General features: G+C 38.8%; 2 protein-coding genes across 5 annotated transcripts in view; one reads left to right on the plus strand and one right to left on the minus strand.

The window, feature by feature from the left end:
* LOC137618743 (uncharacterized) overlaps positions 1 to 11,996 on the plus strand; it is a 54,225-nt gene extending 42,229 nt beyond the window's left edge. For 3 of the 4 annotated variants that reach the window (XM_068348918.1, XM_068348919.1, XM_068348920.1), the window contains 7 exons: positions 246 to 440; positions 1,198 to 1,321; positions 2,973 to 3,083; positions 3,519 to 3,731; positions 5,845 to 6,045; positions 6,275 to 6,387; positions 10,276 to 11,996. In XM_068348918.1, the coding sequence (XP_068205019.1) occupies positions 246 to 440; positions 1,198 to 1,321; positions 2,973 to 3,083; positions 3,519 to 3,731; positions 5,845 to 6,045; positions 6,275 to 6,387; positions 10,276 to 10,435 (1,117 nt within the window). In that variant the 3' untranslated portion in view covers positions 10,436 to 11,996. Of the gene's footprint in view, positions 1 to 231; positions 441 to 1,197; positions 1,322 to 2,972; positions 3,084 to 3,518; positions 3,732 to 5,844; positions 6,046 to 6,274; positions 6,388 to 10,275 lie in introns of those variants that run through there. The other variant, XR_011039836.1, reaches the window with a different exon arrangement.
* A 1,550-nt stretch (positions 11,997 to 13,546) lies between these two features.
* Positions 13,547 to 25,073, minus strand: part of LOC137618744 (adenosine 5'-monophosphoramidase HINT3-like) — a 48,865-nt gene continuing 37,338 nt past the window's right edge. Inside the window, exon 6 of the mRNA XM_068348921.1 lies at positions 13,547 to 16,312. Coding sequence (XP_068205022.1) covers positions 16,271 to 16,312 — 42 coding nt within the window. The 3' untranslated portion in view covers positions 13,547 to 16,270. The remainder of the gene's footprint in view (positions 16,313 to 25,073) is intronic.

Below are 25,073 nucleotides of genomic sequence, written 5' to 3' on the forward strand. Positions count from 1 at the left end.
AAAACGACTAAGAAGGGAAAATTTTATATATAAAACGACTAAGAAGGGAAAATTTGATAGACAAAAGTATGGAAAATAAAAATAAAAAAACAACATAAGGTAAAATTCAAAATAAGTAAATAGAAACTTAAAAATGGTCTGGAGTGTAACCGACGGGGCAAGGAACCCCATTGAACGACGGAGAGATTGTAGCAATTTGCGGGTGCACTCTTCGTCATAACTATTATTAAGCTTCTTTCCTCCAGACCATCCCATCCAGAGCCTGTCATCCAGGGCAGAACCAAGACGCCCAGTTCCTGCTCCTCCTCGAGCGAGTCGGATGACGAAACCTGCGACACGTCTCTACTCGAGGCTTCGTTCAGCTCCCAGCCGGACGTAGTGTCCTCGTTTCAGAGCGCCTCCTCTCTCTTCACCACGGCCAGCGAGCGCAGCAGGAAGAAGTGAGTTTTTAAAAGCCTTTTGATTTCTCGGCTCGAGCTCTTCCGAACGGTATACATTGTGTGAAAATTCATGTAGCGTATTTCAAAAGTAGAATTATTCAAATTGGAAATCACAAGAGGACGTCTCTTGTCTGTTCAAATATTGTATTTAAAGTTTTTAAAGCTATAAATTTAAATTCCTGGTCGTAAGACTTCCATTTTGCAATGGAAATTCAACAAAAGACAAAAGTAACATTTCGTTTTTTAAATCTGTCGGATAAGGGGAAGAAACCCTTCTTCTTCATTCTGTGCAGAGATATAATCATTTCAGTACAATCTGCTCGGAGAAGATATGACAAATTCTCTCTTTTTACCAATAGAGACAGTAGCACTTCTAAATTAATGTAAGATTTAAATTAAATCTGACAATTTTTTCAGATTTATACTACATAGACTTTTCTCCTGTTTTAATTCCATAGTATTATAATCTTAAAAATCCAGTTATTATTATGATTATTATTACTAGCTATATCACAACCCTAGTTGGAAAAGCAGGGCGCTAGAAGCCCAAGGGCTTCAAACAAGAAAAATAGCCCAGCGAGGGAGAGAAATACAGAAATAAATTAACTAAATGAGAAGTAATGAATAAAAAATAAAAAAAAATATTTCAAGATCAGTAACAGTGTTAAATTAATCTGTTATATATAAACTATGAAGAGAAACACGTCGACATAAAAAGAAAAACATTCGCTAGAAGTTAGAACTTTTGAATTTACAGGAGTGTGCCATCCCGGGAAATGAAAGCCGCCTTGAAGGTTGTGAACGATTCCATAGGGAAACCCATCCGCTCTGGACAGCAGCTAACGAATGCTCTTAACATCATCCAGAGAGAATGGTTAAAGGTAGGTAGTCTATTTCTCCAGGTAAGCCAAGAATCAACTCCTCCAGGAGACTTGTATCAGGCGCACTAAAAATACGGCTGGTGTATAGGTTCCTTCGCAGTTCCCTATCTTTCCAGATTCTTTGAGATACTCTCTTGTGCATGATACAAATCCTGGAGATAAGTTATTTTGTCAAAGCTCATTACACTGTTGTACCATTTCTCTGCCAAATGGAAACGAGTTAACCTTCAATTTCCGACTCGAAAATGTCCCTCAGTTTGCCGACCTTCTTCACCATCCTTACATCTACTTCCTTGTTCTTCTCTCCCTTGGTCTTGGATAAGGCATCTTTCACACCATCTTCTCTTACTATTTTAAGATCGAGCAAAGACTGTGGTACATGGATAGACGACGCTATTGCTTTCTCTCTCTGATATATCCTCAGGATGCATTGCTCTTTTTCACAATTGAGACAAGTACAGTATAACTTTCCTTATTCAAGAATAATGCTAATTGTTAGACCACTCTATTCTTGAAATACAAATACAATAGGTTTTGAGTTTTATTGAAACAGTGGCTAGTTCCTTGTTCAAACACATCAAGTTCTTAAGGATGGTTTGTAATCAAAATGAAAGGTTAAGAAATGGAAATGGGGTGGAAGTGGGCCAAGCTGCTCTTACACTCTTCTAACAAGATTCAATCTGTTAGTCAGATTTGATCAATGTCTTCAAGGGTTGTGGTGGCCGATGTGTTAACGTCCCTGACTGGTGATCGCCAGACTGGGGTTCGAGTCCCGCTCAAACTCATTAGTTTCTTTGGTCACTGCAACCTCACCATCCTTGTGAGCTAAGGATGGGAGATTTGGGGGAGCCTATAGATCTGTCTGCCAAGTCATCAGCAGCCATTGCCTGGCCCTCCTTGGTCCTAAGATTGGGTGGAGAGGAAGGGGCTTGGATGCTGATCATATGTGTACATGGTCAGTCTCTAAGTCATTATCCTTTGCCCCTGCCATTCATGAGCAGCCTTTAAACCTTTACAGTAATACAAACAGTGGATTGCATTATTGAAAATCTTCATTTCCCCGAAATCAAATATTCAACTTTTCAGTTTATTTTTCAATTAAAATATTTTGACAGTTTTCAGCTTTAGATGAAACTCCCTCAACCTCTATTGAACAGATACAAGCTGTGTTTCAATTTTCTTTACTAAGATTAAATGAGTGAATTAATAATCTATAGAAATTAATGACCTTTCAAAAGAATTTATATTACACTCATAAGGAATTTCTTTTAACCCTTTTACCCCCAGGCTATTTGGAACTTTCCAACCCTCAACCCCCAGGGGTTATTTTTTTCCCAGCACATTTTGCAGTATATATTTTTTTTTTTTTAAATTGCTCTAACAGCCTTAATTTTCATCATAGAGAGGTCAGGTTGGTCTCACTCTCTTGGAAAATGCCTGAAGTTTCTCAAAAAATTATACAAAAATATGCAAAAAAAAATGTAAATAGCAGTTTTTTGCAATGACCTACCGGTACGTCCTTGGGGGTAAAGGGATGAGTTTTGTGAAACGTACCAGTACGTCCTTTGGGGGTAAAAGGGTTAAGAGATGGTCATCTCTCGTTTCACGTCTCCGCCGTCGTTCGAAATTACCCCGTCCATTTTTCCTTCAGATATCTAGCCAGAAAGATGCAAACCCACACGCTGTCGAAGATTACATGGACGTCTTCGAGGATTACTCCAAGGCTCTCTTGCAACGGGTGGTGAATCTCTCGGACGTGAATGTGAGTAGCCTTTGAAAACTTACAATTCTGTTTATTTTAAAACCTCCCGAGAGAGTTTGAAACCGGTTCGAACATTCATATGAAAACCTGGTTTCAATATTAATTAATCCTTTTAGTTTTTCATGGTTTTTATATTGATTAATTCTTTTAGTTTTATTTAAGACAATAGGACAGCTGATGAGATACAAAATCAAAGACCACTAGAAAAATGGCGCCTTACCTTTAACTTTGCCCTATGAAAGCTCTACAAAGCTTCAAAGGCAGGGCTTGCACAATAACTCGTGGAAAAAAAAAATTCAAATATACTAGTAGCAAAATATATTATAAATTTTACTTAAATATAATTAAAATAGGTTAGGGAATAATTAAAATTCTTTAATTCAATACCAACTTTTGGTTACTATATCGCCTAAGACGTTTACTCCCATTTCGCAGGGGAACACGGCCATGCACTACGCAGTGTCGCACGGCAACTTCGACGTCGTCTCCATACTGCTGGACTCCAAGGTGTGCAACATCAACCAGCAGAATAAGGCCGGTTACACCGCCATCATGCTAGTCTCCCTGGCCCAGATTCGGTCCGAGACGCACGCCAGCGTGGTCCAAAGGTTGTTTCAGTTAGGAGACGTGAATATCAAAGCTAGTCAGGTGAGGGATTCAATTGCCTTTTATTATTATTACTATCCAAGCTACAACCCTAGTTGGAAAAGCAAGATGCTACAAGCCCAGGGGCTCCAACAGGGAAAAATAGCCCAGTGAGGAAAGGAAATAAGGAAATAAATAAATGAAGAGAGCAAATTAACAATAAATCACTCCAAAACAAGTAACAACCTCAAAACAAACATGTCATACATAAACCATTAACAACATCAAAAACAAATACGTCATAGATAAACTACAAAATGACTCACGTCCGCCTGGTCAACAAAAAAGCATTTGCTCCAACTTTGAACTTTTGAAGTTCTACTGATTCAACCACCCGATTAGGAAGATCATTCCACAACTTGGTAACAGCTGGAATAAAACTTCTAGAGTACTGCGTAGTATTGAGCCTCGTGATGGAGAAGGCCTGGCTATTAGAATTAACTGCCTGCCTAGTATTACGAACAGGATAGAATTGTCCAGGGAGATCTGAATGTAAAGGATGGTCAGAGTTATGAAAAATCTTATGCAACATGCATAATGAACTAATTGAACGACGGTGCCAGAGATTAATATCTAGATCAGGAATAAGAAATTTAATAGACCGTAAGTTTCTGTCCAACAAATTAAGATGAGAATCAGCAGCTGAAGACCAGACAGGAGAACAATACTCAATTTTCTTATTATTAATACTAGCTCAGCAGGAACCCTAGTGGGAAAAGCAGGATGATATAAGCACTAGAAAGGCTTCAGCAGGTAAAATAGCCCAGTGAGGAAAGGAAATCAGGATATATATAAACTACAAGAGAAGTAATGAACAATTAAAATATTTTAAGAACAGTAACAACATTAAAATAGATCTTTCATTTATAAATTATAAAATTAAAAAAAGCAAGAGGAAGAGAAATAAGATAGAATAGTGTGCCCAAGTTTACCCTCGAGTAAAAGGATATTTGAAATTAGCGGAAAAATGAGAGGAAGATATATAAGATAGAATAGTTTGCCCAAGTGTACCCTCAAGTAAAAGGATCTTTGTAGTTAAGGGAGTTTGTCTCAGGACGTCTGTTATTCAAAGAGAAATTATAGAATTAATCTATCTTTAACATTCACAGTTCAAATTGTTTTCAAGAAAACCGTACCTTTTTTCCCTTAAGTCAGAAAATGTAAAGTTATTTACACAATTTTGTATTTTGTTTACAACGAAAGACTGTAATTCTGCATGCAGACGGCAATGATTATTGAACGAAAGATTATGCTTATAAAGTATTGTAAAAAGTTGCGAGTTATTCGCAAAAGAGCTAACCACATTACAGTAGGAAGTTTTATTAATGAAGGTTTTCCTTGTGAAATTTTGATAGCGTGAAAGTTTCTTGTGCTTTTCATAAAAGTAAGTAAAGTAACGTGAACACTCACGCTAAGTTATCTTTGTCTGTGCACAGCACTTGCATATTTTGTACGAAAAACTATCGTACACTTTGTGGAATGATCTTCCTAATTCAGTGGGTGTAACGTTGGAACTTGCAGCGAATGTTTTGATGTTGAACAGGCTGACTTCAAGAGTTTATATATGACTTATCTATATCTATTTTAACGTAGTTATTAATCCTAAAATATTTTACATTAATCATTCATTACTTCTCATGTAGTTTATTCATTTCCATATTTCCTTTCCTCACTTGGGTATTTTACCCTGTTGGAGCTCTTGGGCTTATAGCATCTCGATTTTCCAATTAGGGTTGATAGCATCTTACTTTTCCAATTAGGGTTGTAGCTTGGTTAGCAAGACCAATATACTGTATACTATTCCAGTTAGGGTTGTAGCTTGGTTAGCAAGACCAATATACTGTACACTATTCCAGTTAGGGTTGTAGCTTGGTTAGCAAGACCAATATACTGTATACTATTCCAGTTAGGGTTGTAGCTTGGTTAGCAGTACCAATATACTGTACACTACTCCAGTTAGGGTTGTAGCTTGGTTAGCGATACCAATATACTGTACACTATTGCAATTAGGGTTGTAGCTTGGTTAGCGATACCAACATACTGTACATTAAAGTTATTTTATAACTACCTCAGTAGAATTACAGAGCAGATATAAACCATAAGCTTCTATTTCCAGCATGGCCAAACTGCCCTGATGCTGGCCGTGTCGCACGGCAGGCTGGACATGGTCCGCTTGCTGGTGGCCGCTGGTGCCGAAATAAACATCCACGACGAGGACGGGTCGACAGCCCTCATGTGCGCGGCAGAGCACGGCCACCTTGCCATCGTTAAGTTCCTCCTGGGCCATCCGGACACCGACCCGACGTTGATGGATAACGTGAGTTTTTAATGACTTGGTCTTGGAAAATGCCTCGGTATCCAAGAAGTCTCGAGTTAAGGGGTGTATTTTGCAGTATGTATATCTGTGTATATTTACAAACTAGCTAATATTGTGGAAGTTCTCTGCACAGCAGGCAAATTCTAGAAGTAACTGTAAATTCAAAAGCAGACATTGAAATGAGTCGGTAAAGCACATATTTATTATTAAAGCTCTCCTTCCTTCTCAGGATGGAAGCACAGCATTAACAATAGCGGTAGAGGCAGGACACAAAGACGTCGGTGTGCTGCTATACAAACACATGAACCTATCCAGGGGTTCCTCCCCTTACTCCTCCATGAGGTAAGTGTCACTGGAAACGGTAATCATTTTTCGTCCGTTAACAAAGGGTTAAAATGTACCCAACTTTCTTCTTTGCCGGTTAAAATGTACCCAACTTTCTTCTTTGTTGGTTAAAATGTACCCAACTTTCTTCTTTGCTGGTTAAAATGTACCCAACTCTCTTCTTTGTTGGTTAAAATGTACCCAACTTTTTTCTTTGCCGGTTAAAATGTACCCAACTTTCTTCCTTTCTTGTCCTCCTGTTAATGCTATAAACTTTGTCCCAGATCACATTCAAAGCTCCTCACCAAATCTCAACGGCAAGTAACGGAATCAGCCTCGGCTTTTATGAGACTTAGTCTGTAGTCGAAGAAGTGAAGGGGAAATAAGGTCTTAAAGATGGCTTTAACCAAAGAGGCCATCTTCCCTCACTTATCAACTTCTTCTATCCCAATGAAGACCAACAGAAAGGCCATTCAGTGCCACAGTATTAATAGGGAAACCCTGAAAATTGTAAAAGGCTGGATGGCAAGATAGACGTGAAAGGAAGCGGAGACAGAGGTAAAGAAGAAATCTAAAAAGTCTGAAGGTACACTACAACGACACTATCATTAATGCCTTTACAACATCCAATAATCATCAACATATATTTTCCGAGGTCAGACAAATCACTGCACTATGGAATACCAGTTTAACTCGATTTTATTTAAATGTTTTGTGGAGTAACCTTTGGTCTACAGGAAGGTGACTCGAAGCCCACCGACTGTTTTATTCAACACACTCTTTATCGAGAATGGAAGCTCCTTGGTTTCAAGTAAACTACAGAACACACACACACACTCAGATTTTCGTTTCTCTATAATGTATGACCTTTCATGGATCCGATTTTCGTTTCTCTATAATGTATGACCTTTCATGGATCCGATTTTCGTTTCTCTATAATGTATGACCTTTCATGGATCCGATTTTCGTTTCTCTATAATGTATGACCTTTCATGGATCCGATTTTCGTTTCACTATAATGTATGACCTTTCATGGATCCGATTTTCGTTTCTCTATAATGTATGACCTTTCATGGATCCTCTAACTATTTGGAAATAGATAGATGTTGATACCATGATAATTTCCTATTCCAAGAATGGCTACTAACTCCTTTTAAGATGAAGAATGCATCATGGAGTAGGTTCTTAATGGGCGACCTCTTTCCTAGATGATTTCATTGGTCAAGTGCTCTATGCCTGCCCTCAGAAACTTCCTATACAGAAGATTGGATTATCTGGGCATGGGATAATTGACCTTTTAACTGACACTAGCTAACATTAAACTTTACTAGAGTAATCCGTACGCATTTGCAGTACTGGACAACCTTAATATCCGTCTTAACTTTGGCTCGAAGGTCACTTTCGTTATCAAATGATGGACTAGAATTGTGAATAAAGCCACTGACCTGGTGGATATTTAAGCTATTGTAGAGAGACCACAGCAGAGAGCCCGAAACCAGCGCATATTGCTTCACACGAACCTCAAACAATTCTATGTGTGATAACACTGTCTCTTCTTTGAAGACAGTAATATAACAGAAGAGGTTAAGATTAATCACACATTGACCTTGTGTCACTTTGGGAACCAAATTTGACCTTTTTAAAAGCTTGTTGTAACACTGAACCTTTGTTACATTCTTCGTCTTCAAGATGATTAAAATCACATCCCACACTGCGAGCCATTCTGATGATTTTATGAGAGGAAAAGGAGGTAAAATTTTTTAGAATAATGGACCTTATACAATCCACAGTAGTACTTCACTATATGAAAAAGGGCTATAATCATACAAAGATGCAACAAAGTATATTTGGGAGCTGTAATTGGGAAAAGGTTAACTATTACCACAAAAGAACTCAGGCTCTAATAATTTAATTCACCTGTGCAAGACTTGTTTAATGTAGTATAGTTTTCCCATTGCCTCAATCTCTTTGCTAGGAAGTAATTCAATTATCAGTCTACCATACTTTGCTAGGGAGTAATTCAATTATCAGTCTACCATACTTTGCTAGGAAGTAATTCAATTATCAGTCTACCATACTTAGGGAGTAATTCAATTATCAGTCTACCATACTTTGCTAGGAAGTAATTCAATTATCAGTCTACTATACTTAGGGAGTAATTCAATTATCAGTCTACCATACTTAGGGAGTAATTCAATTATCAGTCTACCATACTTAGGGAGTAATTCAATTATCAGTCTACCATACTTAGGGAGTAATTCAATTATCAGTCTACTATACTTAGGGAGTAATTCAATTATCAGTCTACCATACTTTGCTAGGGAGTAATTCAATTATCAGTCTACCATACTTTGCTAGGAAGTAATTCAATTATCAGTCTACCATACTTAGGGAGTAATTCAATTATCAGTCTACCATACTTTGCTAGGAAGTAATTCAATTATCAGTCTACTATACTTAGGGAGTAATTCAATTATCAGTCTACCATACTTAGGGAGTAATTCAATTATCAGTCTACCATAGTTTGCAAGGGAGTAATTCAATTATCATTCTACCATACTTAGGGAGTAATTCAATTATCAGTCTACCATACTTTGCTAGGAAGTAATTCAATTATCAGTCTACTATACTTAGGGAGTAATTCAATTATCAGTCTACCATACTTAGGGAGTAATTCAATTATCAGTCTACCATAGTTTGCAAGGGAGTAATTCAATTATCATTCTACCATACTTAGGGAGTAATTCAATTATCAGTCTACCATACTTAGGGAGTAATTCAATTATCAGTCTACCATACTTTGCAAGGGAGTAATTCAATTATCATTCTACCATACTTAGGGAGTAATTCAATTATCAGTCTACCATACTTAGGGAGTAATTCAATTATCAGTCTACCATACTTTGCAAGGGAGTAATTCAATTATCATTCTACCATACTTAGGGAGTAATTCAATTATCAGTCTACCATACTTAGGGAGTAATTCAATGATCAGTCTACCAAACTTTGCAAGGGAGTAATTCAATTATCATTCTACCAAACTTTGCAAGGGAGTAATTCAATTATCATTCTACCAAACTTTGCAAGGGAGTAATTCAATTATCAGTCTACCATCGTTAGTCAGGCATGCGAGTGTAAAAACATGGTTTGAACATTTATCAGCATAATTAAGTTCCTAATTTCCTTAGCAACCACAAGATAAGGCAAAGCGTAAATGAGACGGGTACCACACTTCTTTAAAAAACTTTTTCCGATTAATGATTATTCTGTAAAATATACGTTTCCAATAGTTTCAATTAATAGACTATAACAGAAACTCATTATCTAAGACGCAATCCTGTCTTTAACTCTGTGTTGCGTCAAAGATAACGGATTTATACAGTATTCAATTTTCTTACTTGATATTTTTTTTTATTTCCTTTGTTAACTGAATCCTTCGTAAATAATTATATAAAAAAGAAAGTCCAAATTTTGTCCTAATCTCATTTCATGTTGCAAATGTAGTCTTGCTTACTGTATTATATTTAATAAAATTAATGAGGCGCATTTGCACCAACTCGGAGAGGTGCCCTTTTAGCTTGGAAAAGTTTCCTGCTATCTGATTGGTTAGAATGATCTAGTCCAACCAATCGGCAATCGGGAAACTTTTCCGTGCTAAAAGGGGCACCGCTGCGAGTCGGTGCAAATCTGCTTCACTAAAAAGAATTGACTATAGATTCTATGATATTGTTTTACTACAGCACTTTCATTATAAACTTTTGATACAATATCTGAGATTTACGATTTCAGTTGGGTTATTTTGTATCCAAATGTTTAAGTTGAGGATCTTATAAAAGAGATTATAGAACACTAGCAATTTCAACTTAGTAGAGGAACACATTCTGTACCGTTTTCTTCCACCCGCAGAGTCAAACGATCCCGCACCCCGACGAACAGACCAGCCGTCACTCCCCCGCCGAGATCGTCCGCTCCGTCGTCTCCCGGGCGATCTCGTAAATCGTCGGCACCTGCCTCCCCGGGGAGATCCAGACAGAGTTCAGCATCACTCTCCAATTTAATGATATGAAGAAAATAATCTAGGAGAAACTTCAAGAAAATACGGACTTGACTTTCTTCCCGCCTAAAAGTGTTTCGAATTCTATGTGTAGAAGCACTTGTACCATGATACAGGTTGTGTAAAGTGCGGTACTACAATACAGACTTAAAAATGGTTGCCAATCAGTAAACTGCTTAATAGGATCGCAGTACATTATGCAGTTACCCTCTTAATTTTCAGTGGCGGTTTTGTTTACTACGTCCTCTTGTTAACATTTTGTTGTTCACTGACTTTGGGTTTAGCCACGCCTAAATCAGCATAGATAAAGAGTGAGAAACATTCAAGATGTTTTAAATCGTGACTACAGAAAGACAACAGTACTGCACTGTAATTCAGAGGGATTCGTCACCCTTCCTAGACGCCGCTAAAATATGTTGGAAGTACTAGAACAATTCTTTACGTCTTGAAGTGCAGTAATGTATTGCTTTTTCAAGTAACAGCTTGCCATTCTAAAATGAAGATTCTATATTCGAAAGAATCTTGGGGATTTGAATATAAATTCGTGTTCCTGTTAACGCAAAGACTTCGGTTATTAACTTAGCTTGGTGCCTAAAGTCACGCTTACGTGAAGGAGCGTTCGTTGGGTTACTTAACGTATCTTTACCTTTTGCTTCTTCGAGAGACCTGCGGCGAGGTGAAGGAGAGCTCGAGTCTTTGGTGCTTTCCGCAGTTGCGCTTAACAAACTTCCGAGACGTCGTCCGTCTCGATTATTGACTTTCAAAATTAGAATGGGGGGGGTACTGGTGCTGTCGTTGTAATTCGCAAAGCTCACTGTAAGCATTAATCAAGTCTTTGTTGTATTCCTTCAGCCTCAAGCTGCACTTGGGAACTAAATGCCCTTATAGGCTCCAGTACTAGACTATTATCCCAAATCCAAAAATATAATCCAAAGCTAAACCATTGTTACCAAAATCAGATTTGGAGTCACAGCTTTTGATATTTTTCGCCAAAATTAATTTCTGCGTTATTCAAGTGCTAGTTGAGGAGCGTAGCCATCAGCGGGGACCTGATGCCATATTGACAGTTGCAATTAAAGTCTTTGATCAAAGAGCATTTTTATGCAGTTGTGAATTTATAAATTCAACTTCAACACTTTTCATCATAGAGCTAACATTTGTTGCTGGTTGTATATTTTCAAATGCAGTATTCAGCAGATTTCATTTTAAAAAATGTTCACTGTAACCATGTTTATCAATTACTAAACAGTCTATCTTTTTGAATAATATTTCGCATTCGGGGTAAGTGGACTGCGTAACGCCGTCTAAGTAGTTCTCCGATGGCTCTCGAACTGTCCTTCACACGACAGGGAATTCGTAGCGTCGGTTCTCTCGCTTCGTCTGCGCTAACATTCCGAGTTCAATAACGGACATCGCAAGCGGAAGGAGGCAGTGCTAATTTTAGGGATCGAAACTTTCTCTGTTAACCCCTTCGTAATTCTTAACGTGACACGGCATTTCTGTTGTTGAATTTCTTTCTGTTAATATTTATGCTTCTGAATAATTAATTTATGGAATAAAATGTTATTTCGGAGCTATGTCTTTTCCTTTCAGCCCATCCTTAAATAACTCCTGTATAAATGGCAATCAAAAATGACAGGTACCCCGAGTGTCAGAAGATTTTTCAGGAAATGTTATTACAAAAGTTAAGAATTTGCAGTAAATATTTACCTTGATATTACATTTTTTTAGAATTATTTGCATGAAATATTTTCCTTAATATTACAAAAGATTTTCAAGGAGAATTTGCAGGAAATATCAGAGTAATAATTAGAGAATCTTTTAAATAATTTATACTGTATTTCTTCTAATAAGTCCAAGTCCACTGAAAGCATAGTCTTCTTCTCTGGTGACGGACTTCATGTTGACTTCCAGTCCCCAATCAACGTCTCCACTAGGAAGAGTCGACTTAAAAGCACCGTCTTCTCCATTGCATTATCTGCCGGTAAAAGCTCAGCATTCTGCGATTCCAGAGGAATTCTGGAATGTGAACAAGATGGAAGGTGAGGGGAGCTTGAAAGGTAGACTGCGTTCGTCCCGAAAAGACTTCAACCACCCACTGCAATGTTCCAGGTTGCTACCAAATTGCCCAACACGTGACAATAAGAGGGGGCTGCAACTTCAGTGTCCCCTTCCTCACTTCTTGTCTCTACCGTCCTTCCTGAACTGGTCAGGTTGGATGTGAAGCAATGGAAGGTTGTAATTTCCACGAAGCAGCAGGAAGCTGGAGTTCTTTATCAGGCTTTTGAAGGATGTAGTATCTTGAAAGTGATCTAAGAAATTGGCAGAGACCAAGGGGTCTAGCAGCGGCTGCACGATGGATAAGAACGTCTTCGCTAGCCTTCTTCCACTTCTCCATTGAGAAAAGGCATCAGTAGCCTTAAGCACCACAGTGTATTTCTCAAATCCCATGCCCCTTCTTTTCCAACTGGCCTGAATTGTGTCGGATACTGTACTTCAACATTCCCAGAACTGAGTAGTGGCAAAGTAGGTGACTACTAGTCAATCAAAATTGCCAGGAATCTGGCCATGGATGGCAACAGACTCAACTCCTGAAATAAGGATATTCCTCTTTCTGAAATGAACCTTCAGTGAAGAGAGAGGGCAAGGCATGATCTTATTCGACCGGCTAAACCACTTTTGCTCCAAGTGAGATCTAAGATCCTTGGACAGGTCATGGCAGCCTCTCCAAGTTCATTACACTAATTGAATGACCGTGAGACCTACTAAATATGAATATTCCGTCCCAGGACTCTCCACCTTCAGTGTTGGCCGACTGGAGTCTGGCACCGTTGGGATGTCAAACCCCGGGAAGACCGTTCCTTCCTCACAGAGTATGCATGGACTGGACCCAGACCGCTAACAAGAGGCCCTTTGCGTCAATAGGCGTGGGAGATGATGATGATGATCTGAAACACTGTTAGGTCTCTCAGCCTAAAATGAGATTAGATCTCGCAGCAATAAAGGTGAAAATATAAGTCGACTATTAAAATGACTTCATTAGTAACAAGACCAAATAGGGATATATTTGAACATATTTACCAAGTCTAAAATCCAATTGTTTTAAACAATAATATTCTTAAATACTTTCCATTTTATTTGTGATTATATTTTAATAAAATTTCAATTCATTTATACACTAAAGAGGTGGTCCCGGAAGGATAATAACTTAACATATATTGCACAGTAAAACACTAACGTCATCAACCACATTCTAAAAGGCCCCATCCATAACAGATGTGGTTCCTTTTAGAATTCAAACGACCACAATGTAAAATATAAGGGTTATATCATAGGTTAACAGTAATGGACACAAAAAAAAATATATGACGATTGAATTCACATATCAAAATAAAATTTGCTTACATATTTAAGTCAGAGGGTCTAAACAGATCGGTTATCCCCGTTTGAAAGACCTTGACAAAAACAGACCAGGTCCTGGATGTGGGGTGGAATTTGAAAGCTGAACAGCTAAGTGAAGAGGGGACAATAAAATGGAGTATATTAAGAATATTTACAACTGCTTTCCAATGCTATAATGAAATACTTATAAAAATTAATCAAAATATTTCTTTGCAGTAATCTTGTGACTACAAAGAAAGTCACATTTCAATCCCATCTTAAACAATAGGTGAGAATTAGCAGAGTAAAAACAGTTCTGTATAGAATATTGTCTTTTATTATCTTTATAATTTTAATATATATTATTCTTATACTAACCTTTTATAGGCGCAATAATTATTTCACCACAGAAATAATCAAAATCTAAAAGAATATAAATACATATCGGCCAAAGAAGCCACAATATACCGAAGAGTCTGACACATAAATCTATGCTTAGCCAAAAAATTCCACAACCCTAGGCTACAAAAATTCCTTCTTCCCCCAACTGTATTTCTCATTGTATAGAGAACTAACCACATCTATATTTACCAAAGGGTGAATCACAGACCAAAAGCTAAGATGTATTTCATTATGTTATATGGCATTATAGTTGTGCATTACTGTATTCTTGTTAGCTGAAACAAGTCTTGGAGATCGTTTTAAAAATACATAAGATCCATTACTTGAAATCAGTAATTTCCCTCAAGATTACTCAGACTAGATATTTATTAAAACATGCATTTAATGTATTACAGCATATAATTAATGTAAAGATATGAAAATCTACTCGAAGGCTAGGAACGAGGCCACACAAACTACGCTAGTCGCGCTTACGCTGGAAAAGCTATGCTTACGTTTTCCACGTCGAAAGAATCGTCGCGAGTTTGTAAAAGGGGCAGAACTATGATGGCAGTGAAGGCCAGACTTATGATAACATCTTTTACAATTAGAACTGTTTACAAAGTATGTGTAACATTTAAAACATATTCATTCTAGCTGCCATTTATGTATATTGGAAGGCTGGATGCCAGTTGCAGGACGATACAGGATATTCCACGGGAACAGGAATACAGTCCGTATGTATTTGCCTTAAATGTACAGCACAGAATAAAATTACGGATAAACAACTTATAGGAAATGAGGTCTAGCTATTTCAAGACCGCACGATCGGACACCCGGGGTCCTCCGTGTATTACCCTAATCGCAACCGCCAAGGCCTCGGGAATAACCCTTCCCTTCTACGAGACTGATATGTAGCGTTACCTCCCAAGGACATAAGTTCCCTCTTAACTTAGGATGACATTATGCTTATCAAGATATGAATATCGAAACTACATCCAAATGTCGACAGAAGAAAACATAAACACCACATCAATGAATACTACATAAGGCGGGCTGTGCCACTTCAGCGCAGCCGAGCGGGCTGATAACGACCCTGGACCCAACCCACGTTATCGCCCTGCTTGTTACGAGGGACCGAAAGACACATCCTCTACGCTCTTTTCTGGTAATATCCGGTCCTTTCTTAAAAGTTCGCCGACACAAACCAAGTCGTTAACGGGCATTTTCCTACGTAAGGTATAATGAATTGGATATTGTTCACAAATACAAAATCTCAACCTAAATGATTATCATCATGACGTATTTAACTAGATAGACGGGTTTACCTTCTAGACCCGCTGAAGACTAGCCCACAGGATTCCTCTGAAATGAGGCGCATAAATTTGAGCACGAAAGAGTGAAGTAGAAGGCTAGTAAATATAGATCAACAAGAGATACACGGCTTACACAAGAGCCACGTTAAACTGAAAGGGAATATAAATATGTGATGTACCTACCTACTGAACTATAAATGAAAAGACTGTGCATCATAAAGAGAGCATCCACACAGGGACATTCAGTGGGAGCTGGTTGAATATTGAATTGAAAATGTACAATTTATACTCATTCAAATTAAACTGTTTAACCCTTTCGCCCCAAAGGACGTACCGGGTACGTTCTTGCAAAACACTGTTATTTACATGTTTTTGCATGTGTTTGATAACTTTATGAAAAACTTCAGGCCTTTTCCAAAAGAATGAGACCAACCTGACGTCTCTATGACAAAAATTAAGGCTGTTAGAGCAATTTGAAAAAAATACATAGTAAAATGTGCTCGAAATTTTACCTTATGGCGGGGTGAAAGGGTTAATACTATCGCCTGTGTGAACGCAGCCTGAACCTGCACATATGAAAATTAAACCATCTCTCAAGTTCCCGCTTGAACAAACCAGGACTATATCAATTTCTATCCAACTTTTATCATACAAAGGCACATCAATGTTTTCACGTGCACGATCTACCGCCCCTAAATGTTGATGGCTTGAATACGAACCGAAGCATTTGCTCGCTACCAAAGGATGAAGGTTACGCACGAAGGCTGTACTACGATGTCCTCTCCTTGAGCTTCTCAATGATGGCCTCGGGCTGAAAAAGAGAACACTCGTAAAAGAAGGGTATTCGTAAGTCATAGCACATAATACCTAACTTCCTAATATTCATCGACAGACAGGGAACTTTCCCAAATTGTATTAAGAATTTTAAAGTTTCTGCAAAATAAAATAGTTTTAGAAGTTAATATGTTCAAAATATTTTTTTAAAAAGTTCTCAAATAGGGAACTTACAATGACTTTATCCAACATTTTGCTGTTTCATAAATATAAATCATATTGCAGTCTCTGCAATCTGCCAATCAGCACCTCCTCCCACCCATACTTAAAACTACAGAGGGTATCATGCTAACGAAACAGCTTTTTGCCTGGTGAATGGCATAACTTGTCATAGGGTTGTGGTGGCCTGGTGGTAGGTCCTCCTTCGTCCTAGCTTCGGTGGAGAGGGGGCTTGGGTGTTGACCATATGTAATATGGTCAGTCTCTAGGGCATTGTCCTGCTTGATAGGGCAATGTCACTGTCCCTTGCCTCTGCCATTTATGAGCAGCCTTTAAACTGCGAGGAGGAAGGTAGGACACCTGATGGAATATTGCAAAAGCAAGAAGTTAGAATTAAGGGAGACAGCTGCTACGGCTCCCGAAGATTGTCTGTCATCGCAACCAACGAATGAGATCATAGTCGCACAAAGTGGGAACGGAAAATCTGTATCTAGCCAGGTAGTTCTTGATACAGATGTCCAATTAGGACTGGACTGTCACTTCTGTCTTCCCTCAACATTATGCCTTCGCTCTTACAACATCAGGCTAACCTGCGTGATGTTGCCAACCTGAAGTGCTTAGGATTTATGCCCTGTAGAATAATGTTGAGAGGGAATTTTATCATATATGGTGTGCATATGCATCGTACCATCAGAGAACTCAAATTAGCATGCAAGGAATTACCATACCACACCTGCATGATAGGCAGCACCTGTACAGAGGTTTCTTATGTCCCTTACCAGTGCCTCTCCAACCCTCTGACTGCTGATGTTATCCACCTGTTGATACAAATGTTACTAGACTGGAAGAGGGGCTTCCTGGGACCCCAATGTGGAGGATTAATTTTATTTTAATTTATTTTTTTTGTTTGCCAAATCGAGAGAGAGAGAGAGAGAGTGTGAGTGTGTTTATTTAAGTTTTGTCAGAGAGAGAGAGAGAGAGAGAGAGAGAGAGAGAGAGAGAGAGAGAGAGAGTGTGTGTTTACAGTATTGGCTTTAGTTTTGTCACAGAGAGAGAGAGAGAGAGAGAGAGAGAGAGAGAGAGAGAGAGAGAGAGAGAGAGAGAGTTGTTTTAGTATTGTTAAATAGAGACATTTTATTTGCTTTAGCTTTGTCATTAGAGAGAGAGAGAGAGAGAAAGAGAGAGAGAGAGAGAGAGAGAGAGAGAGAGAGAGAGAGAGAGAGAGAGAGAGAGAGAGAGAGAGAGAGAGAGAGATGTGTGTGTGTGTGTGTGAGCGAGTGTTTATTTACTTAAGTTTGTCAAACCGCAAGAAAGAAAGAAAGTTTATTTGCTTTAGTTTCGTCAGAGAGAGAGGGAGAGAATTTCATTTGCTTTCGTTTTGTTAGATCGCGCGTGCGCAAGAGAGTATGTGTGTATGTGCGTTTGTGTGTGCGTGTTTTGTGTGTCCGCGGTGCGCGCCGAAGAAAAAAGGTAATTAGCGAATGATTGTTTGAAGTTGGAAAGATTGTTGGTATAATTGAGGTTGTTTGTTTACCTTTTTAGCTAGGATAGGGTGGTGATGAATGTTTTGGGCGAAAGCATTGGATATCGAACGATAGAAGGAGTCGGTTCTGTATTTTTTTGCTCTTCGAAAGCCGGCTGTGAAGCTTTTTTTTTATATTCTGAGTAAGTACTGTTTTTATTTATTTTTGTTAGGCGCGTTCATGAGTGATAGAAAGTTTATTGTTTATCTTTGATTATGGTGCGATAGTTAAGTTAGTTAGGAGTGTTCATAAGTGTTTTTTTTATTTTGGCAGGCCGCGATTCCTCCTTTGGAGAGATTTAATTGATTTGAATGACGATCTTTAGTTGCTGACCTGGCCTGTAATCGATTATACTTAGACTGCTCTTGTGGATTGACCAACTGTAGATGACCTGGATTGTGTTCAAGAACCGGATTTGATTGTGCTTTTGTATTTCGATTGACGATGATGATGATGCTGATGAGGATAACGCGCACAACCCAAACCAACTAAAACATATACGTACTAATATTTAACAGTGATAAGGTTGCTGCAGAGTTGTGGTTTTGGGCTTTTAATGACTGTTGGCCCTTGTGTGGACAAAGTGGTCCACACATAAACAAATATTGGTTTTGGGTGTGTTAATTTTAAGTTGTTAAGGTTTTTTTATTTGAATGGTGTTACGGTTTATATTTAATATTGTTTATGATTCGTGAAAAGTGTTATTTTGTCTGTTTTTGTGTTAATTTTGTTTAATGTATGATTTTTGTTTTGGTTGCGGTGAATATAGTTTTAAGGTTATGTTTTGTTTGTTGTTCCCTTCGTGCAATAGTCCAGTTTAAAGTAAAGTAAGGGGAAAGTTTGTGTTGTGGGATATTTTGAAAGAAGAGTGATCAAAGGTGTGGGGGTTTGTTTTTGTTGACATCCCGCTACATAAATTTGGCGCCCGAACAGGGACGACTGTTGAAGGTGGGATTGAAACTGGACTGTTGGACAAGGGTAAATAGGTTTTGGAATTACTTGAAATATTAATGGTATCGAAATGGAAGAACTGGAAGAACAGTTGCATATTTTAAAGGAGGAATTGCGGTTGTCTAATGAGCGAGAGGAGAGGTTGTTGTTGGAGAATGCGAGGTTAAGTAGTGAGAATGAGGAGATGCAAAGGAAACTTAGGGAACTTCAGGGAACTGTAGAGAGAGTGGAAGAGGGTGTTGAGATGAGGATGCGAGAAAATGAGAAACGAATGGAAGCTATGATGGGGCAAGTAATGGGGATGATGAAAACTGTCATAGGTGAAGGTGCAGTCGGAGGAGTGGCTTCTGCTTCTGGTAACGGGTTGATGGTGGAAGAGGATAGGGTAAGTGATAATGGGGAAGGTAGTGATAGTGATATTGAAAGTAAAGGGCCTAGACATAGTAAGATTGGAACGAAGGGTGATAGGAAGAAGGAGAAGAAAGGTAAAGATAATGTGAAGAAAGAAAAGAAGAAAGGTCAGGGTGTGAGTGAGGATGATCATGATTGGGTGAAGGTGGTAAGTAAGAAAAAGGTTAAGAAGGGAATAGTTAAAGATAGGACTTTGAGTGTAGAATTAGATTCATTGTATTCAAATGAAGAAGGCAACAAGAAGGGAGTAGACAGTGAAGAGAGTAGTGAGAATGAAGTAGAGGAAGTTTGTAAGACAGTGTTTATGAGAGAGGTACCTAGGTGTGAAAGGTTTAATGAACATAGCAGTAGGGATGTATATGACTTCTTTAGGGAATATGAAAAGTTTTGTCAGGCTAAGTATGGGGATAGTAAGAGAGTTTGGGCTAGGGAGTTGGGAGAATTTTTGTCAGGATATTTGTTGACGATGTATGGGGTGATAATGAGTGTAGGAGAGGTTGAGTATGAAAGTGTAAAGAAGAGGATAATTGAACAGGTAAAACGTATGAAAGGTAGTGTTAGGTATAAGCGAAAAAATGATTTTGATGAAGCACGAATGAAGGTGGGTGAAGCAATCTCGATGTATGTATGTCGATTAGAAACATTGGCTAGAAAGAAGTATGGGGACGAAGGAATAAATTAAAATAAGGAACTAATGAAGAAGTTTTTGGGTACAGTACCAGAGAGTGTGTGTGTGAGTTTATTAATTTGAAACGGAAGGAGAAAATGAGATGGACTAGAGAGAGATTGACTTGGGATGATATTTTAGAGATAGTTGAGGATTACGAGTTGGATAGGTGTATGAAAGAAAGTAAATCTGTGAGTGTAAGAACTGGAATGGAGGAAAGTGTGCCAGAATTTGGTAGTTTTAGAGATGCTGTTATGAGAGGGCCAATGAGGGCAGCTGATAGTGTAATAGATAGAAGTGTTAGGGTGAGTAATGTAGGAATACCCATGAGAAATGACGGGTTTAGACAGGGAAATCAAGTTCGGAGAGATAGAAGTGCTAGTACGCAGCAAGTTAGGTTAGGTAGTGGTATCCGTGAAGAGAGGTGTTATAGGTGTGGGAAGGTAGGACATAAAAAGAACGAGTGTAGATGGGCATTAGGAGCATGTTTCGGGTGTGGAGAGACAGGGCATCGTATTAGCGACTGTAAGAAAGAGAAAGTGGTTAAGTGTTATCGGTGTGGTATGACTGGACACATAGCGAGTGGATGCCGTAATAATCGTATGAATGTAATTTGTGGTAATTGTGGTAAGGATGGTCATTATGCTAGAATGTGCAAGGAGCCACGGGGTAAGTGTACTGAATGTGGTGCAGATGGGCATGTAGCTAGGGTTTGTAGAAAGAAGGGATCAAGTCAGCCAGGATGTTCGGGAAACTAATTCATCAGAGGGTTCAGCTGGGTGAGTCCTCGTGTGTGTGGGGAGTGAATGTGATGCATGTTCGTGAGGGTTTATTGCATGAAGATGTGATGGGAGAAAGAGCACATGATTGCATGAGTGTGAAAATGATTTTTAATGGTGTAGAGTTGGTTGGTTTGATTGATACTGGTTGTGGTGTCAATTTAATGTTTAGGAATGCATATGATAAGGTGAAAGAGGTTTGTGAATTTAGGGGATGTAAGGGTGAAGTAAAAGGTATTGGTAATTTGCGTATGCCTGTGCAAGGAAAGTTACGAGAAAATGTTATGATTGGGGGGCTGATGATGGAAGATAATGATTTTTACGTGGTCGAGGGAGCGAATGAGAAATATGACGTACTGCTTGGGTATAAATTTCTGAAAAAATGTGGTATGATTGTACATCCAAGTGTGAATATGATTGAAATAAAGGTTAAAGGTAATATTTGTGGGGAATTTTATTTAAAGGAAGACGGCAGAGTGAGTACGAAGGTGTGGAAGGGAGTGCCGTTGGTAGCAAAGGAAAGTGTAAAGTTATCGGGTAAGAATGGTGAGGTTATTAGTGTGAAAGTTGCATGGCCGAGCAGTCTGGGAATTTCAAATAGTGACGAGGATGAATATGTAGTGGAAGGTATGGAAGCAGGTAATTTGGTGAAAACGAGTGCGTATATATATGATGGTGTTATGAATATGCAGGAACCCAAGGTGTATGTAAGGTTGTTGCCGTGTGTTAGGAGGAAGAGAGTACGCGGAATACGTGAGGGTGATTGCATGGGATGTATGTATACACTGATAAATGTAGAGGATGGAAGATATGTTAAGGCGAGACAGGTGATGTCTGGTAAGGTAAAGAACGATGACGATTGGGATTACGATACCTTGAAAGGAAGAATTAAGTTAGATGAGAGTATAAGTGAGGTCGAAAGGGAACGATTGCTTAAGATGTTATGGGATAAGCGGAGAGTTATGAGTCTCGGTGACGATGATTGTGGGGGGTCAGACCTGCCAGAATTTAAAATAGTTCTCAGTTAAGATACCCCCATATATCAGCGTCCCAGGCATTTTTCTCCGCCTATTGCCAAGGAGATAGAGGAGCAGTGTCAGGAATTAGAGCGTATGGGTGTAATAGAAAGGAGTGAGAGTGCCTGGAATAGCCCTATTGTCCCTGTACGAAAGCCTGATGGAAGTTTACGTATGTGTATTGATTATAGGAAGGTGAAATAGGTGACTGTTAAAGAACGTTTTCCAATGAATGTGGTGTCTGATTGTGTTTATAAGATGCATGGAATGAAAGTTTTTACTAAATTAGATTTGGTGCGGGGCTATTATCAGATGCCTCTGGCAGAGGGGAGCAGGCCCATTACCGCATTTTCAAGTACAAATTGTCACTACCAATTTAAAAGGTTGAGTTTTGGTCTTGCTAATGCGCCTGCTGCCTTCCAAAGAGCGATGAATGTTGTATTGGCTGGTTTCGATCGACAGAAGGTGACTGTTTTTATAGATGATATTCTGATTGCGAGCGAGACTGTTGAGGAACATATGCGGTTGCTTGAGGCAGTGTTGATGCGGTTAATTGAAGTTGGTGTGAAAATTAAGCTTGAGAAGTGTACATGGTTGTCCAGGGAGGTGGAATTTCTTGGGCATGTAGTGGGTGAATCTGGTATAAGGAAGAGTGACAAGTTTGTGAATAAGGTGCGAGAATTTCCACGTCCCCGGACTGTGCGTGAGTTGCGAGGTTTTCTTGGTTTGGTTGAGTTTGGGCGCAAGTTTGTTAGAGATTGTTCAGGTATAGGGAAGCCTTTGAATGAATGGACGGGTAAAAGGAATAGTACAAAATTGAAATGGGATGATCGGATGATAGAAGCGTTTGAAAGGTTGAAGGAAGAGGCCGCGAAAGACGTCACTTTGGCATTTCCAGACTACAGTGAAAATGCGAGTATGCTAGAGTTGTATACGGATGCGAGTGGGGTTAGTATGGGTGGTTGTTTGGTTCAAATGCAGAGAGTAAATGGAGAAGAGCAATTGAGAGTAATAGCGTATGAGAGTAATAGCGTATGTTAGTAAAGCGTTTAATAAAGCTGAGCGGAAGTATTCGACGATTGACAGGGAATTGGCTGCAATACGATTTTGTGTGAAAGCATTGAAAGTATTTTTGTATGGTGTAAAATTCATTGTGCGTACTGACCATCAGCCCCTAGTGTACATGATAAGGAAAGAGTGTGTGAATGCAAGGGTTGCTAGGACCATAGAGGATTTGAATGAATTTGATTTTAGGTTAGAATATGTACCGGGAAATAAGAATGTGATAGCGGATGCGATGTCGAGGATGCATGGGAGGATGGAAGATAAAGAGAGTAATCAGAATTCTGAAAGGTTGCCTGAAGGTTTAGTTGTGGAACAGAGTTGTGAAGGGGAAGATATGGTATATAAGTGTATCCTAATGGGTTTAAGTAAGTTAATACAAGAGGGGTTAGATACGGAAATACCAGGTAGTGTAAGCGAGCTTAAAAGAAGGGTGATGAATGAAGTGTCAAAAGAAATGGTATATGAGGAGGAGAGTAGTGTACTAGAAGGGGAAGTATTATCAAAGATATTAATGGTGGTAAGTATGTTGTATGGTGTAACTGTGTATTTGTATTTTGGATGGAATCGACCGATGGAATATAGGGCATGTAAGGAGAATGATAGGGAATATATTTTGAGGATTCAATGTAAGGAGGAATGTTGCAAATTGTTGAGTGAGAAGGATGATGGTGCAAGTGACCTTAATCTAAGATATGGGGGTATAGAGGACAGTGAATATGATGATGAACATATTGGTGAAGTGAGTGACAGAATTGAAAGGAGAGTAAATGTATGTATGCATGGTGTAAAAGGAAGGATGATGACATATGTGAATATAAATGAGAATGAATATTGTAGTTTAATTGATACGGGTGCTCAAGTGTCATTAGTAAATGAGTCGGTTATCAGGGAAATTGAGAGGTACAATTGGGAAGTGAAAAGACAGTGTACGAGTGTGAGAATTCATGGAATAGGTCAGGGAAGTTTACTTGTTTGGAAGAAGTGAGGTTGAAGGTGAAACTAGGGAGTATGGAAGTGGAACATAATTTTATTGTAATGGGAGAGAATGAAATGCCTAGTTGTTTTTTGATGGGAATAGATTTTTTGAGGTTGCACCATGTGTCAGTTGATGTTGGTAAGGGTTTGCTTTCAAAGAATGGCTGTAAGGTAATAGTAATTGAGGATAATAGTGTATTCATGGCGAATTTTGTTGGCATGATTGATATTGCAAAGAGTGAAGATGATTTGTTAAGCAAAGAAGAGGTGGAAGAAATGCAAGGTGAATGTTTCGAAATAAATAGGTTACGTGAATGTATTTTAAATGGTATTAGGGTGGAAGAATGGCCGTGTGATTTGGAAGCGTATAAGAAAGTTGTTAAAAGATTTATTGTTTGTAAGAATATTGTGTATTTTTTGCATAGGGGAATGGATGAAGACATATATGTTCCTGTATTTCCAATGCATGCAGCTGTAAGTATGTGTATGGTAGTGCATGACAGGTATGGGCATATGGGGAAGAATAAATTGTGGGAGTGCATGCGAGAGAGGTTGTTTACGCCTGGGTTGAGTCAAATTTGTAGGGATGTAGCGACCACTTGTGAGGATTGTCAGAAGGGGAAGTATCAGAGCATGCATGCAAGTCCGCCTGTTCTGAGATTACGTATGAAAGAGCCATTTGAAATGTTTGTGATTGATTGTGTTTCGTTGCCTGTGACTGCGAGAAGACATGTGGGAATGATTGTCATGGTCGATCATATGAGCAAGTTTGCGTATGCAGTGCCCATCAAGAATAAAAGAAGTGAGACTGTAGCGAGAATGGTAAGTCAAGTGATGTTGCCGATGAGTGTGTGCAAGCCTGCGAAAATGTTAAGTGACAATGGTCCGGAGTTTGTTGGATGGGAGTTTGAGCAGATGTTGAGAGAATGGGGCATTGAACATGTGTATTCGACTCCGTATATGCCAAGTGCGAATGGTTTGGCTGAAAGGACTGTAAGAACCTTAACAGAAATTTTGCGGATGATGAGTACATGTGATAATGATTGGGATTTATATGTTGGGCGTGCGTTGTGGGCGTATAATGCGACGGTGCACAAGAGTACTGGTATGTCTCCGTGTAAGTTTGTGTTGAATTTTGAAAAGATAGTAAGACCGAGATTGAGTGTGTCCGAGAATGATAGAGATGTTTGGA

This window comes from Palaemon carinicauda, chromosome 25, assembly GCF_036898095.1.
Source record: "Palaemon carinicauda isolate YSFRI2023 chromosome 25, ASM3689809v2, whole genome shotgun sequence".
NCBI lineage: Eukaryota > Metazoa > Arthropoda > Malacostraca > Decapoda > Palaemonidae > Palaemon > Palaemon carinicauda.